This window comes from Mustela lutreola, chromosome 7 (assembly GCF_030435805.1).
Source record: "Mustela lutreola isolate mMusLut2 chromosome 7, mMusLut2.pri, whole genome shotgun sequence".
Taxonomy (NCBI): Eukaryota; Metazoa; Chordata; class Mammalia; order Carnivora; family Mustelidae; genus Mustela; species Mustela lutreola.
The window spans coordinates 141,006,846-141,023,940 of record NC_081296.1 but is presented as its reverse complement, the minus strand read 5'-3'; the positions used below and the strand labels follow the sequence as shown (position 1 = coordinate 141,023,940).

At 44.3% G+C, this 17,095-nt stretch overlaps 1 protein-coding gene across 4 annotated transcripts in view; it reads left to right on the top strand.

Annotated features, from left to right (window-relative positions):
• Positions 1–16,402, top strand: part of SIPA1L1 (signal induced proliferation associated 1 like 1) — a 362,171-nt gene extending 345,769 nt beyond the window's left edge. For 2 of the 4 annotated variants that reach the window (XM_059182928.1, XM_059182930.1), the window contains 4 exons: positions 11,383–11,529; positions 12,941–13,055; positions 15,321–15,402; positions 15,999–16,402. In XM_059182928.1, coding sequence (XP_059038911.1) covers positions 11,383–11,529; positions 12,941–13,055; positions 15,321–15,402; positions 15,999–16,142 — 488 coding nt within the window. In that variant the 3' untranslated portion in view covers positions 16,143–16,402. Of the gene's footprint in view, positions 1–11,382; positions 11,530–12,940; positions 13,056–15,317; positions 15,403–15,998 lie in introns of all 4 variants that reach the window. The other 2 variants (XM_059182927.1, XM_059182929.1) reach the window with 1 other exon arrangement.
• The last annotated feature ends 693 nt before the right edge of the window (positions 16,403–17,095 follow it).

Below are 17,095 nucleotides of genomic sequence, written 5' to 3'. Positions count from 1 at the left end.
AAAGGTAACAAACCTTTGCTTTTGGTGTCAAATCCAAAAAGTCGTCATCATCAAAACTGATGTCAGGGAGCTTACTGGCTGTATTTCTTCTGGAAGTTTGGCTTTAGGTCTTACAGTTAAGTCTTTTATCCATAATGAGTTAACTTTTGCGGTTTGGTGTAAGATAGTGCTCTGGTTTCATTCTTTTGCATGTGGCTATCCCATTTTCCCCACACTGTTTATTAAAGACCATCCTTTCCCAATTGTATATTCTTGGCTCCTTTGTCATAAATTAATTGACCACATATGCATATGTTTATTTCTGGGCTCTGTTCTGTTTCATTGATGTGTTTGTTTTGATGCTGACACCATACTGTTTTGATTACTATAGCTTTGTAATATAGTTTGAAATCAGGAACATGAATGCCTCCAGCTTTATTTTTTTCCAAGATAGCTTTGGCTATTCAGAGTCTTTTGTAATTACATAATTTTAGGATTGCTTGTTCTACTTCTGAGAAGAATGTCGTTAAAATTTTGGTAGGGATTGCCCTGAATCTGTAGATTACTTTGGGTAGTAGCATGGACATTTTAATTATATTCTTTTATGAGCATGGAGTATCTCTCCACTGCTTTGCTTCTTCAGTTTTCTTTTATCAGTATCTAAAGTAAGTTTACAGTGTGCAGGTCTTTTACCTCCCTGGTTAAAGTTATTCCTAGGTATTTTATTCCTTTTGTTTACTGTTGTGAGTGGGATTGTTAATTTCTCTGATAATTTTGTTATTAGTGTATAGAAATGCAGCAGACTTATGTGAATTGATTTGGTATCCTACAACTTTACTGAACTCCTTTGTTAATTCTTAGAGTTTCTGGTAGAGTCTTTAGGGTTGTCTAGTATCATACCACATTGCAAATAGTGAGTTTTACATCATATTTGGATGCCTTTTATTTCTTGTCTAATGCCCCGACTAGGACTCCTGATATTTTGTTGCGTACATGTGGTAAGAGTGTGCATCCTTGTCTTGTTCCTGGCCTTAGAGGGAAGGCTTTCGGCTTCCATCGTGGAGTATGTCAGCCATGGCCTTTATTATGTTAAAGTACATCCCCTCTATACCTACTTTTTGTGATTTTTTTAAAATCATAAATGGATGTTGAGTTTTGTCAAATGCTTTTTCTGCATCCACAGAGATGATTATATGATTTTTATCCTTCATTTCATCAGTGTGGTACGTATCACATTGATTTGTGGATGTTGAACCATCCTTCCATCCCTGAGACAGATTCCACTTGAGCATAGTATAAGGAGGTCCTCTTAATATATTGTAAATTCAGTCTGCTAATATTTTGTTGAGGATTTTTGCATCTGTGTTCATCAAGGGTATTGGCCTGTCATTTTTTTTTTTTCTTATGGTGTCCCTGTCTAGTTTTCGTATCTGGGTGGGTAATGCCAGCCTCATAAAATGAGTTTGGCAGTGTTCCTTTTGCTACTGCTTTTTTGGGGGAAGAGTTTTAAAAGAGTTAATTCTTCTTTAAATGTTCAGAAGAATTCGCCAGTAAAGTCCTCTGTTTCTGGATTTTTGTTTGAATCAGTACTCAACAGACCTTCCGACCATCTCCTTACTAGTAATCAGTCTGTTCAGATTTTCAGTTCCTTCATGATTCAGTCTTAGTGACTTAGCACAGCAGGTGGCACATCAGTCTCATAATCATGATTCAGTCTTGGCAAGTTGTATGTTTATGGGGTTTATGCATTTCTTATGCACACTTTGTTGGCATAAAATTCTTCATAGTAGTCTCTTAAGATCCTCTCTATTTCTTTGGTATCAGTTATAGTGTCTGCTCTTTGATTTCTGATTTTGAGTCTTTTTCTTTCTTGGTGAATCTAGCTAAAGCTTTGTCAATTTTGTTGACCTTTTCCAAGAACCAGTTCTTAGTTTCATTGATCTCTATTTTATGTGTTTTGTTTATTTATTTCCACTCTGATCTGTTATTTCCTTCCTTTTACTAACTTTGGGCTTTATTTGTTGTTCTTTTCCTAGGTCCTTCAGGTGTAAAGTTAGGTTATTTGAGATGTTTCTTGATATGTAGGCATTGTCACTATGAACTTCCCTCTTGGAACTGCTTTTCCTGCATCCCATAAGCTTTGGTATGTTGTATTTTCTTTTTCATTCTTCTAAAAGTATTTCTTGATTTCTCTTGTCATGTCTTCTTTGACCAATTGCTTGTTCAGTAGCAATTAGTAATTATTTAGACTTTTGTCATAGTTATTTAGTAGTATTTAGTTATTTAGTCTTCACACATTTGTGAATTTTCCTGTTTTCTTCATATAATTGATCCCTAGTTCCATAGCATTATTGTGGGGAAAATGTTTGATTTCAGTCATCTAAAAATTTAGTAAGACTTGTGACCTAACATATGATCCATCCTGGAGAATGTTCTATGTGTGACTGAAAAGAATGTCTATTCTTTTGTTTTTGGATGGACTATTCAGTATAAGCTGTAAAGTCCATTTGGTCTAGTGTGTCATTTAAGGTGGATGTTTCTTAATTGACCTGTCTAGATGATCTCTCCATTGATGAAAGTGGGTTATCAGAGTCCCCTACTATCACCATATTGCTGTTTCTCCCTTTAGGTCTGTTAATATTTGCTTCACATACTTAGGTGCTCCAGTGTTGGGTACATAAATATTTACAAACATTATATCCTCTTATTGGATTGTTCCCTTTATCATTATGTAATACCTTTTTATTTGTCTTTTATTATAGTGTTTGTTTTAAAGTGTTTTTCATCTAATACATTACCTTTCTTTGGTTTCCGGTTTGCATAGAATATCTTTTTTCAGTTTATGTCCTTACTTCTCAAGTGACTCTCTTACAGGCAGCATATAGGTGGGTCATGGGTTTTCTTTACTCATTCAGCCACTCTGTGTCTTTTAATTGGAGAATACAGTACATTTACATTTAAAATAATCAATGATAGGCATAAACTTTTGTTGTTTTTTTTTTTTTAATAGTTCCTCTGTATTCTTTTCCTCTCCTGCTCTCTTCCTTCATAGTTTAATAAATTTCTGTTGTGGTAGGCTTAGGTTCCTTTCTGTTTATCCTCTGTGTATCTATCATAGGTTTTTGCTTTGTGGTTACCATGAGGCTTATGTATAACTTAGATTTATAACCATTTATTTTCAGTTCATAATAACTTAAGTGTAAATGCATTCTAAAGTTCCACATTTTTACTCTCCCCCAACATTTTATGTTTTAGATGTCACAATTTACATCTTTTTATCATGTGTATCCCTTAATTAATTACAGTTGACCTTTGAGCAACGAAGGAGTGTGGGATATCAACCATCTATATACTCAAAAATCCATGTATAACTGTTGACTTCCCAGAAACATTAACTACTGTAGCCTAATGTTGACTAGAAGGCTTACCATTAACATAAACAGCCATTTCAAATATTTTGTATGGTATAGGTCTAATACACTAGAATCTTACAATAAACTAGAGAAAAGAAAATATTAAAAATCGTAAGAGAAGATACATTTATAGTACTGTACTGCATTTACCAATATCATAAATTTACCTTGTCTGTTTGATTAACCATCTGTCAGTACCTATACAATTTTTGTCTTATAGGATTCAAAACACGGTAGATGTTATATGTATTGCTAACACTAGATGTCAAAAGTGAAAAGGAATGCGTACTTATTTATAGGTATAACAGTTTGTGCACAGATGATGAAGCAAGAGCAGTATGATTGCTCTCTGATAGCCTAGCGGAACTGATACACTTCTTCACAGTGGCCTTGTCTGTACACTAATGAATGAAGCCCTCTAAAATTTTTATGGCATAAAGTACTACAGTCATATTCGTAGTACAGTTCTAGAAACATTGTTACATTTTTTCCTATGATGATAGGCTGATACAAGAGCAAGAGACATAATTTACAGTAATGTAATTCCTTGAAAGCAAAATTTTAAAACAGTAGAAAAACTAAGGCATTATTAATTATGTATTAAACATCAGGCACACGTGCCTATGTAAGGACAGGTCATCCACTTCCATACAAGACTTACACTCAGTGTTCTACATGATGAGTATTTGGGTGATGGTGATATTGGCAGAAAAGCATCTTGTACAGTTACTGCTATATGGTTAGATTTTTACACAAAATGTTTACATATACAACAGATCAGTTTATTAACTGTATGGCCTGATGATTAGTTATTATTCATTAAGTGGAAGTGGATCATCATAATGGTCTTCACCCCTGTCTTCACGTTGAGTAGGCTGAGGAGAGGGAGGATGAGGGGTTGGCCATGCTGTCTCAGGGGTGGCCGAGTTGGAAGGAGAGGTCGGAGAGGCAACACACTCAGTGTAATTCTTTGGAAATACATTGTAATTTCTGTTTTGCTTTTTCATCTCTCTAAATATGTTTCTATACAGTACCGATCCTTCCACTGTGAGCATTAGTTCAGAACCCACATCCTATAACGGTTCATGTCATAAAAGGAGTCAAAAGCAGTCTTAGAGAATCAGAACTCTTCTGCCAGATTGTCCAGTGTCAATTTGTTTTCTGGCACTTCTTCTCTGTCTTGTTCTTCCTCATCTGGCACTAGTTTGGAAGCACTCATCTCCATCCAGTGGCCTTCTGTTAATTCCTCTGGTGTGTTGTCTGTTACCTCTTGGACTTCTCCAGGATCTGCATCTTAAAACCCTTCACCTCCCTAGTCTTTTTGCCAAATCCACAGCCTCTTTCATGATTTTCTTGATTGGTTCTATTGTAAATCCTATGAAGTTATATACAACATCTGGACAGTTTTCTCCAGCAGGAATCCATTATTTCAGGCTTGATGGTTTTCACAGCTTTTTCTATAATCTTAGTGGCATCTTTGATGGTACAGACCTTCCAGAATTTCATGATGTTCTATCACAATTCCCTTCCATAGTGGTGTTGACAGTCCTTTTCACAGACTGCTGTGTGTAGGGAGGCCTCGGTGACTCTGTCACGTAAGCATTTGCCTTCAGCTCAGGTCATGATCCCAGATTCCTGGGATCAAATCCTGGATCAGGCTCCTTGCCCAGTGGGGAGTCTGCTTCTGCCTGCTCCTCCCCCTGCTTGTGCACCACTCTCTGACAAATCTTTTTAAGAAGAAGAAGAAGAAGAATATTGTGTGTAATCATCCTTAAAGGTTCTGATGACCCCTTCCTTGATCTGGGGGCTGAATTGGAGATGTCATGTTTGGGGGCAAGTAGACTACTTCAACACCAACTCATGGGGTTCTAGGTGGCGAGGGCATTGTCCAATATCTAAAGTACATTAGAAGGCAATCTCTTGCTGGCAAGGTACTTCCTGACTTCAGGGACAAAGCAGCAATGGAACCAATCCAGAAAAAGGGTCTTCACTTTCCAGGCCTTCTTGTACAACCAAAAAGTCTGACAGCTGGTATTGTTTCAAGACTCGGGGTTGGTAGGTTTATAGAAGAGGGCAGCTCTGATCCTAAACTAAACTGCATTTGCACAGAACAGTAGTCTGTCCCTTTCTGCCTTAAATCCTGCTGCTCACGTCTCTTCATATGGATTAAATAATAAATGCCTTTTGTGACATTTAATTCTAGAATAGGGCACTTTTGTCTGCATTAAAAACCTGTTCAGGCAGATATCCTTTCTCCTCAGTGATTTTCTTAATGGTGTCTGGGAACTCATCTGCTGCCTCTTGGTTGGCAGAAGCTGCTTCTCCTGTTATCTTGACATTTTTAAAACCAAACCTCTTTCTAAAATTATCAAACCATTCTTTGTTGGCATTAAATTCTGTAGCTTTCGATCTTTCACCTTCCGTTTGCTTTGAGTCGTCATATAATGACTTTGCTTTTTCTTGAATCATATTAGAGTCTGCAGGAATGCCTTTCTTATTAGCCATCCTACACCCCCCTGAAAGCTGCATTTTCAATAGGAGATAAAAGGGTATTTGACAAAAAGTACCACATTTTTGTGTCTTGTGGCACTGCTCTGGTGACAGTTTCATGAATTTCCTCTTCTTTTTTTCACAATGGTCCTTATGCTAGATTCATTTACCTTGAAATGGCAGGCAACCACAGCTGCAGACCTCAATCTGGGATACACGTCAAGCAGTTCAACGTTTTTGTGTTATTTCATGTCTTTTCTGCTTTTTGGGAACACTTCCAGCATCGCTAGTAGCACTTTGGATGGGTCCCCTGGCATTATGCAGGGTTTATGGTGTTGCACTTTTTATATGAAAAGTACGTGAGAACGGAGACCAGTTTTTGCTGTGATACCCAGTTCACTGGAGAGAGGAACTGCTCATGCAGAGATGATCAGCCTCACATGCATTTTAAGTAGCTACTTTGAACACCAGGCCTCACTGCAGTAGCAACAGGAGGTGGCTCCAGAATTATTATAATAGTCCACAGTATGTGCCATAGTGAATTTTGTGCAATTATGATGTAATACTGCATCGTTGTACACATTTCTCTCAACTGTGAGTGGTGCCCTGTACAGTATGTCTGTGTTTTGGAAAGTTTTAACTTTTTATAATAGATTTATATATGTATTTGGCATTCAAGATATTCTCTTTATAGATATATTTCTAAGCTGTGTAGTTTGTCTGCAAATTTTTGAAATTGTTGCAGATCTTCAAAAATTTTTCTGAAATATTTGTAGAAAAAAATCCACACAGAAGTGGACCCATGCACTTCAAATCTGTGTTGCTCAGAAGCCAACTGTAAAATAATTATTTTTATTATATTTGTCTTCTTTCTTGCTAGCCTTGTAATTAATTTACTACTGCCTGCACTATATGCTTACCTTTTCCAGTAAGATTTATATTTTATATTTCCTTTTTACTAATTAGCACACCTTCTTTTCAGCTTAAAGACATCCCTTTGACATTTCCAGTAAAGCCATTCTAGTTGTGTTGGACTCTTAGATTTTTTTTTTTTTTCTTAAAGATTTATTTATTTTAGAGTAAGAGAGAGTACAAACAGGGGGAGAGGCAGAGAGAGGTGACAAGCAGACTCCCGGCTGAGTGGGGAGTCCTGAGTGGGGAGATCTGAGCTGAAATCAAGAGTTGGATGCTTAGCTAACCAAGCCACCCAGGCACCCCCTCCTTCAACTTTGTTTGTCTGGAAAACTTTATCTCACTTTCAATTCTGAAGGACCACCTTCTTGGGTAGAGGATTCTTGGTTGGCAGTTTCTTTTTCTTTCAGCCACTCCCTTCTGGCTTGGAAAGTTCCTGTTGAAAAGTCTTGTGGGGGTTCATTTGTACCTACCAACTTGTTTTTCTCTTGCTGTGTTTAAGATGTTCTTGTCTAACTTTGGAGACTTTAATTATAATGGGTCTTGGTGTGAGTCTTTTTATATTCATCTTGTCTGGAACTCTGGTCTTCTTGGATCCATAGGTTAGGGAAGTTTTCTCTCTCCTCTTCTGGGACCCCTCTAATGCAAATGTTGGTCTGCTTAATATTGTCTTATAGGTCTCTTGAGCTGTTTCACTCCTTTTCATTCTTTTTTTCTTTTTGCTGCTCTGATTGGATGAGCTTCATTGCCTTATCTTTGAATTCACTGATCCTTTCTTCTGCTTCATCTAATCTGCTGTTGAACCCCTCTAGTATATTTTTTTAGTTCAGTTATTGTATTCTTTGGCTCTGTGACTTCTACTTGATATTTCCTTATGTTCTCTTTTTGTCGAAGCTCTCACTATGTTCACTCTTCTCCCAAGTTCAGTGAGCATCTTTATGTCCACTACCTTGAACTCTTCAGGCAGATTACTTATCTTCCTTAAATTAAGGATTTTTTTTTCCATGGTTTTATCTTGTTTTGTTCATTACCTACTTCTCTGTCTCCTCGTGTTGCTGGGCTCCTTGTGTCAGTCTCTGTGTTAGATAAGACAGCCGCCTCTCCCAGTCTTGAAGGAGTAGCCTCGTTTGGGAGATGAACCTAATCCTTCAACTCAGACCTAGCTCTTTCTGGTCTCTCAAACCTTTGTGATGGTCCAAACAGCCTGTTTCATTTTTAATAGACCCTAGTAGTTGGGGGTCTGCCAAGACCAGTGTCCTAAAGGGGAAGATCTCAGTCAGCACCTAGATTTGTAGGTGATTAAAACCAGATCCTGGGCACCTGGGTGGCTCAGTGGGTTAAAGCCTCTGCCTTCGGCTTGGGTCATGATCCCAGGGTCCTGGGATCGAGTCCCACGTCGGGCTCCCTGCTCAGTGGGGAGCCTGCTTCCTCCTCTCTCTCTCTGCCTGCCTCTCTGCCTACTTGTGATCTCTGTCTGTCCAATAAATAAATAAAAATCTTTTAAAAAAAAAAAAAAAGCCAGACCCTCTGGCAGCAGCTCTTAAAGTATGAAAATATACAGTCTTATTGGACGATAACTATAAGCCCCACTGGCCATCAGAGTCTGGTGATTTCAGAGTGTCTCCTAGGTGGCATTCCTAAAAATTGGGGTACTAAGTGAGTGTATAAGTTCCTTTCTGAGAGAGAACAGTGAGCCTGAGGAAGGCAGAGGGCAGGCACAAGGATAGCAGGCACTGGCTGGCCTCTGTGCCCCACGAGCACTGCCATGTGCCAGACCTGATGCCTGCCCTAGGCCAAAGCTATGGAATAAGCAGAAAGACAGGAGCTTGTTTCGGTCTGCGTTCTGTGCAGTGCCCTATAAGTGGTAGGCTGTCAAGAACTGTCCCTTCAATTGTTAAAGTTCCATGGGACCCAGGATTGCAGGTCCCCCCATGGCTCCCAGAGCCAGGCAATCAAGGGGCATCCCTTGGGTGGCAGCCCTAATAAGTACTAGGACACCAGGTGCACGTACCAATCCTCTCCGAGCATGCTTGCTAAAAACAAGCATGATTTCCAGACCTTACCCAAAGCCTGCTGAAATTTAATACAAAGGTGTAGTTTGGAGATTATATTCTTACCAAACATCCCATCTGCTATTGTGATTGGGCACATTTGGGTAAAATTACATTATTTTTTGGAGACTTGTATCCATTGGACCCCTCCAGCCACCATAAGAGCCCAGACTTGCCATTGCTCTGTCTTCACTAGACTCTGAGGGTATTGCCTGTGGTGTCAGCCAGTTGTTGGTTGACTCATTCATTCAGTGAACAGCCAAGTATTTGTCTAGGGAAAGACGTATTGATGCCAGGTACCTCCATGTTCTTGCCTTTAGTTTATAAATGCCTTCTCTGTGACTGCTTTCTTTTATGAAAGTCCATATTCTGAGACTGTGGTTTACATTTGTTCTTTTTCTTCCTCCTCGGTCCACCTCCATTCCAAAGTTCTGCACCCACCCTCCCCTACTGTGACCTAGCTCAGCAGACTCTGGCTATGAAACCTGGGGTCCTGCTTGTTCATTAGATATGCTGTACCCGGTCTCCCATCTGGCCTTTCTCCTTCCGGGTGTTCTGCGTCCATTCAGACCCATGTTACTTTTCCTTTCTGCTGCTTCTCTGGAGCAATATTTTCTTTGAATCTCCTGCTTGCCTCATTTGCTCTCTCCCCACATCCCACAAGCTCTCAACCCACACTTGTGCGTGTCCCTCTACACTTCTGTCCTGCTCACTGCTCCCCTTCACCCCGATGGTAGGCATCCCTTGGGGAGCATGCCAGCTTCCCCCTGCTCCCTCTCCCTCATCTGATGACAGCTGGAATCTGGCTTCTCTTTTCTTCACAAGATCACCCTCCAAAGTTGACACATGAAATGACTGCTTTTTACCATCTAGACTCTAGAAAAAACTTCCTGGTAGTGACCAAATAGGCCCTAACCTTTTCTCCCCCTTGGGTCTCTACATTGGGGCCACTCCCCCCTGAGTTCCATTGCTCCTGCAGCAATAAACCCTTTGTGAAGGCATGTCTGCATGTGTCCCGTCAGAGCAGACCCGGTCTTCTAGAGGTTTTCGTTCTAAGAGAGCAACCTGGAAATCGCACATGCAGACACTATCCAGCCGCGGAAGGCAGGGAACAGGCTGCCCTCTGTGAGCTTCTTGCTTTCCTGTAAGTCAGGCAGCACGGTGACCCATCTCCTAGACAGAGCAGCCCTTGTTGGGCCGATGCCTCAGCCCTGGCCTTTTCAGCGACTGTCACTGGGCAGTGGGGAGGAGTGGCTTCTTTTGTACATATGGAAATGTGGGTGCCAGAGATAAAAGGGGAGAAGGGTTGTGAGTGACACGCAGAATTGTCTGTTCCACCTACTTCCCCTTGGTGGGAGCATGTTTAAATAGATCAGAGCATTTAATATCTGGCAGTATTTGTTGATTTCCATTTACTCATCATTTTGCTAATTTAAGCACATTAATAACTAGCAGCTGTACTTCAGAGCAGTTCTTTTTGTCATTTGAAAGGGAAAACAAGCACTAAATATACTTTGGTTTACCAGGCTATCATCACTGGGGAAACTTTTTAACTCCTTGTAAACAGGTGTTTCTGGAGTCACTCAGCAATTTTAACTGAGATTTGAGCTTGCGGTGGCATGGATTTTTACTGTTACAGTCCCGGTGTCCCTTATCCAGAGGTCGCACACTCTGCCCTTGCTTCTGCCTCAGCCTCTGCCCTGCTGAGAGCATCTGTGTGTCGTGTGCACTGTTACCTGCCTCCGTGAATTTGAGCTGTAGCAGCTTGCGCTTGGACAGCGGGGGGCTCCCTGCACCCACTCTTCCGTGCCCCAGGCTGAGCAAAGGCTCGTCGTCACGATGACTTCATGTTTGTGTTTTTAAAATTGTTACCTTAAGGAAGCTCAGGCTACTGGACTGCTATGATCCAAAACCGATCCCAAGAGTTGCTGCTTCTGTCCTTGGGAAGGAGAGCATGCCCACACCAATCCTAAAATCACCTGCCTGTAGTAACTGCGTTCGGGTAATCGAGCACTCTCGTGCAATCTGATTTGCTCCCCACATCAGCCTGCAGACACATCAGCTGTGGAAACCAGCGGGCCAGTCCCCGGGGACAGGGAGTCCACAGGCAGGTGGTCAGGCCCCAGGGCCGAGTCCAGTATTCTGCCCCAGAACAGGGATCAACAAGCTTCTCCGGTCTGGCTTTTGAAACAGGCCTCGTTGTCCTAGTCTGAATCCTTGACTCTGGGGAAAAAACAAAAACAGGAGGACGTGTCTCCCCACTCCCCATAGACAGACAGCTCCTATGGAAGCAGACATGCTGTCTCAGGGCAAAATTAACTTTTCTGGGCCTCACACTACTAGAGCTGAGACAGTGAGAGACGATTAGGCAATGAGGTAAGACTGGAAGAAGCTAGTTCCTAGTTCACGGCTGCTTTAGAAGAGCCCCTGACCATCTGCAGGTCGAGAAACAGGTTCTAGGTCACACTGCCTGGGTAAGATCTCGAGCAGTTCTCCAACAGGCGTGAGAAGGATCTCCTCTCTCTTCTCCGTCACAGGAGAGTTCTCGGCCTCAGACAGCTCCCTCACGGACGTCCAGGAGACCCGAAGGCCTCCCATGCCCGACCCTGGCCTGATGCCCCTGCCCGACGCGGCTGCCGATTTAGATTGGTCCAACCTGGTGGATGCGGCCAAGGCCTACGAGGGTGAGTCCGCCAACCATCCGGGCAGGACACGCAGGGCTACAAGGCCATGCCGAGTTTTGGGGGGTGTGAGGCTCTGGTTAGTCTGTCCACTCTGCTGTTTTGCACACACAGACCGCACGGGGGGGGGGGGGGCGCTTCCAGCTTGGGCACTCACTGTATGATTTAATCTGATGTAGCCTGACATTTCCTCTACGCAGGATTTTGTAGCATGGCTGTCTCCCCTCCCCACACGTGGGAAGGGCAGGGAGTGGGGGAATCCCAGCTGTCACTTGGCTGAAAAGAACACCTGTCCAGAGAGAGTCTTTGACCAAGTGGCGAGTTCGTCATTGCGAATTGCACCATTGGATCTGTTAGGGATGCTTGTCCCACTTGGCCCTGCCCCAGCCTTGACAGATGTTGGGTATTCCCTTTGCGTTTCCCATTCACCTCTCCTGACTCTGGCAGCATGTTCTCAGTCCACACTGCCCTGTGCCAACCTGCTGTCTGCACGCTTCTCGGACGCAAGCCCTCCCACGGGCGCTGGTGTGCCAGCACAGAAGGAACGCAGAGTGTCAAGCTGTCCGTGTATGTGGACGTGAGGTTGGCAGATGCCCTTTTTGAACTGACTGACTCCACTCTGTGGTCATCATTCCAGATTCTTCAGTGCTAAAATGTTCTTTAGAAAACAAAGACAACAGATGAGTGGTTTAGGGTTAGGGGTTTTTTGTTTTGTTGTTTGTGGGGGGGGGGGTGGCTTATGTTTGAAGAATTGAAAGTAGCTAGTGCATCAAGCTGTAATTTTCAGAACTTGCTGAGGTGACAGTGAATTAGGCCACAGGCAGCCCCGTGCTGGCCGCTGGCAGTTCCCCAGTACTGACATGACTGTAAATTTCAATTTATTGGTTACTCTCCCTTCTAGGAGATGGTAATAGTTTTGTGTTTTTAATGAGAGGTTTTGAAAATTTTATGGTGTTTTCTTGGCTCAAGTTTTAGGTTGGGTATATTTTAAAACACGTATGGTTGGACTTTGGCTAAAACCCACCAAGGTAGCCAGGAATCTTGGCTAGTGGAAAACCTACTTCTAGAAGTGCGTTTTATATCATCACTGAGTGGAAAAAGCCCTGGTCTGGAAATCTGGCACAATGCCTGTTTCCAGGGAAACATGTCATAGAATGCTACTTGATGAGTAAGAAAAAGAAGACTACAAATGGATTCACAGCCCGGGTTTTCAGAAGGGATCTTCTACCGCTCCTGTCCTATAGCTGAAACAGTGGTTTTCTCCTCCAGGGTCAGCAGAGAAGCTCCTGATGTATCCCCATATGGGGATTAGATGTGACCGTCAGTGTAGGCTAGTTGTTGACCTTTGACAGACCCAGCCTGGAACGTGGCTCCGAAATACTGATCGTCTCCTCCTCTCCTCCTCTCCCTCCAGTCCAAAGAGCTTCCTTCTTTGCTGCTACTGACGAAGGCCACCGGCCCTTGAGTGCTGCATCCAACAGTGACCAGCTCGAGGAGCAGGCTCTGGCCCAGATGAAGTCCTACAGCAGGTTAGTCACCCTGTAGCGAGGTCGGCACTCTGCACCGTGTGTCCCCAGCTGTCGTGACAGCAGGTGGGGGAAGAGGTGGAGGCCACAGGCATTCGCTGACCGGAGCTCACCACCACAAGGCCAGACTCTTCACATCTTAGAACGCTCTGTAACTAAAGCTGTACACATAATGAAACTGTTCTTGATGACTTAGTCTTAATCATGAATATTTATAATTCACGAGGCCTTAATACACGTATGCCCTCAGGACTGATCACCTCAGGTGAGGAAAAGTATGTACCTGGCATCCTTGAGCCTGGTTTTGGAGTGCCTCCCCCCAGTTGGTCGTACTTGGTCAGTTGGTGCCCCCATCTTAGCAGCTCCCCCCGTGCCGCGTCAGATCGACGTTAGATCCGGGTCACCAGGAGAGGGAAGATTCGAGAGGACTCGAAAGGCAAGTGCAAACTGAGACCCAGATGGTTTCCTGAGTAGTTAAGAGCAGGGATTTTGACTTTTGCTGAACTGTACCGAGGTGGATCCCACTATCTGATTTCAAGTGGTGAGGCTGCTGGGGAGTTGCGTGCTCGGACTCTGTGGGAAAGCATCTGACAGGCCGCCGTGGTACACGCTGTGGGTGCTCCCTGATGCAGGAGGAGGTCAGCGGCTTGAAATCGCTCCTTTTAAAACCTTTTGAGGATGGTTAAGAATCCAGGTATCCAGGAGACAGGCGACAACAGGGAAAGTGAGGTTAGCACAGGTTGTTCAAATAGCCGTGGACTGTTGCTAAAGACTTCGCTGATCGAGTGTATAAGGAAATGCTCTGCACAGGGAAAGCGGAAGAGTCGGGGTGGCTTGTCTGGGGTGTAAGGGACAGGTGCTGCGTTCGCTCTGATCACTGAGGCATCTTGGGACCGAGAATGGCAGTTACTTTGGCTGTTGAGAACTTTAAAAAGAAAAAACAAAATAGAGCATCAAGGGCACAGTGAACCCAGAATGTACCTTAGGATGGTCCCTCCGAGCAGGAGAAGTCTGAGTGAACAAGTCTGTCTTCCTGCGGAAGGATTATCGAGCAGTGAGTTCTTCAGTCTTCGCAGAACCCGAAGAGGGTGGTGGTGCCAGGCACGTGTGTTCAGTGAACAGATGGAGTTGTGTTTCTAAAAATCAGAGCCTCTGCAGGCACGTAATTCACTCTGAAAACCTTCAGAAGTCAAGACAGGCTGCTACGCGTTTTCCTGGGGCGCCCCCTCTTAGGGGTTTGGAGCTTCTTATCGTTTCATTTATTTACAGCCTTGAGACACTCGTGCCACTGTGAATTTGGCCTTTGGGGCTTGTAGATCTAGAACCAGCAGAAGACAGCAACACAGCTCCAGTACATATTGCCTTTGAGTCCAGGACTCGAAAACCTCGGTCTATCTGTGTCTTTTCTTTTGGCCTCTGGGGAGAGGCAGCTGCACATTCTCCTAGCGGAAGGCTTTAGCTTGTGGGTTGTGGACTCTGAGGTGGTGGATCCGGCTCGAGCTCACTCAGACCTGACTTCAGGTCACAGGAGCTGGAAGAAGAAGGGCTGACGAGGGCTGTCTGCCCAGCCAGTTGGGTGGCCTTGTCATCCACTAGCTCCCTGGGGGTTTTTTGGTATTCCATAAGCGTGGCATTACCAGCACTTCTGTTAATTGGGAGAAAGAAACTGGCGGGCCTAGTTTGCTATTATGATCTACAAAGGAGACATTAAGGTTGGACGGATGAGCTTTTGAAACATTCTTATTTTTTAAAATATTTTAAAGGATACTTAGACAAGCTTTCAAGACAGGAGCATGATAAGTTAGCTGCACGTGGATGAGTAACCACAGACTGTTTTCTGGGGACAGAGACCTACCTTCTCCTGGTCGCCCCAAGGTAGGGCTGACCTCAGTCCTTCTGCCCCCAGAGGAGTGGCTCTCTCTTTCCTTCAGCCACTAAAGAGAATAGGAAACACTGCACAGCTGTGCGGTGGAAACACAGACATTTGTACCTTCCAGAAAGTACCGCTCCTGTTGCCAAACAGACCATTTTCACTTACTGTCCTGTATTCTTTTGTCGTGACAGTGGAAGCTACTGATGGGCTGCCATTCACCCTTGCATTACCTTTTGTTAAAAATGACCATTTTCTTTTTTTAAAGTGAAAATGCACATTGGGTCACTGTACTGAGAAATTTGACATTAAAAAACCGTTTTACAGAGACAGCAGCCTCATTAACAACTGCCCAGCAAACCCGGCCAACACTGTCTTTTGTTTCTCATCCCCAGCAGTAAAGATTCCTCCCCCACTCTGGCTTCTAAAGTGGACCAGCTGGAAGGTATGCTGAAGATGCTCCGGGAAGATCTGAAGAAGGTAAACACATACTCTCAAAGCAGAGCCCGGTCAGTGCCAACTGCCCTTGAACAAATCCCTATTAGTGGAAGAACACGTGGGTATTGTCTGTTTTCTCGGGACACACGGTCCACGAGCTTCTTGGTGCTCGGTTCCCACCAGCACACCCCGTGCAAGCAGGCCTTCGTTGTCACGTGTGCAGAAAAGTTGTTGACCCCGGCCAGCCCCGCGGAGCCCTCTCTCGGCCTCCTCACCCCCCGTCTAATGGGTCGGTAGCCCAGACCCACCCATCTTCACTGTCAGTCGGGCTCTCACACCAAGAACATGGAATGTAGTTTGACTGTATTAAGAGCCTAAAACCAAACAACAGTCCAGAATTTTAGACTGCCCTCGCAGAAGACATTAAGGTACACGGTAATGTCTTCACGTTCCAAAATAAACCGTAGTGAGCCCCCAGGGGACCCGATCCCTGGCTTTGAGTATCGGGATCCCCAGGGCCAGGCCGGGGATACAGTGTTAGGATGAAGAACAGAAGTGGGTGAAGGGGACACGCGGGTCCCCGGCCACCCCTCCAGCCGCTGGGTCCCAGCCCTCTCCTCCTCTGCCCTGCCTCCCAGGAAAAGGAAGACAAAGCCCACCTGCAGGCGGAAGTCCAGCACCTCCGGGAGGACAACCTGAGGCTGCAGGAGGAGTCCCAGAACGCCTCGGACAAGCTGAAGAAGTTCACGGAATGGGTCTTCAACACCATAGACATGAGCTAGGGCAGGCTGCGGGGGGCCGGCCCGGGCTGGGGGAGGGGGCCCGGGAGGAGGGGGCTCTGTGGTGAGGTTTGGCGCTGCTTCGGCCACGCCGCCAAGAGCCTGCTCAGCCCGCCCGCCCTAGCTTCCTACTCTGGCCCCTTGCGGGGAGCGCACAACACAACAATTGCAGATCAACAATCATTATCTGCCTTTTGTAGAAAAGAAAAACAAAAAAGTAAATAAAAATTTTAAAAAGTAAAATAAAAGTTTAACTGCTAAAATGTGAATGTCTTTATTTTTTTGCACAATATCTTTATCTGTTACGTATTTTAAAAAGCAAGTGGGCCTAGGCCGCCTGGGGCCCATCTGCCTCTATTTCCATGAGCTCTTACTGATTTCAGGTAACCCAAGCTTTCCCTCGTTATCCTGACCCATGTCATTGCTCCTAGGAAAATAAAGTTTTTGCACATGGTTTCTTGGGGGAGGGGGATTTCCTTACCTTTGTCCTAAAATGCCTGGGGAGGGAGGTGCTTGGAGAAGATGCCTCCCTCCCTTGAATGACCTGTGCATGAGCTAGTGCCCTTTGTCCCTACCTTCTGGAGGACAGCGGGCTCAGGGTTACCCGAAAGTCCGTGCGGGAGACAGAGCCAGTGCCTCGGGCGAAGCCCCTTTCCTGTCCTGCATTGTGACGTCACTCCACCCCTCAGTTACTCTCCCCTAGAGATGGTCCCCCGTGTGCGCTGCTCAGAGCTAGAACCCTTTCTGTCTGGTTCGACTGGAATCTGCCTCTACAGCTTCCTGGCTCCAAACATTACTGGCTTTCAGAATTCCTCCAGACTAAAATCTCACTTGTATGCATTTTGGTCAAAAGTATATCTTTTGTTTGAGATGTGTAAAGATGAAAATGTGGCAAAACTGTATTTTTAGCTTACTCAAAAATTACCATATTAATCAATTCTCTCCAAAGCAAGACT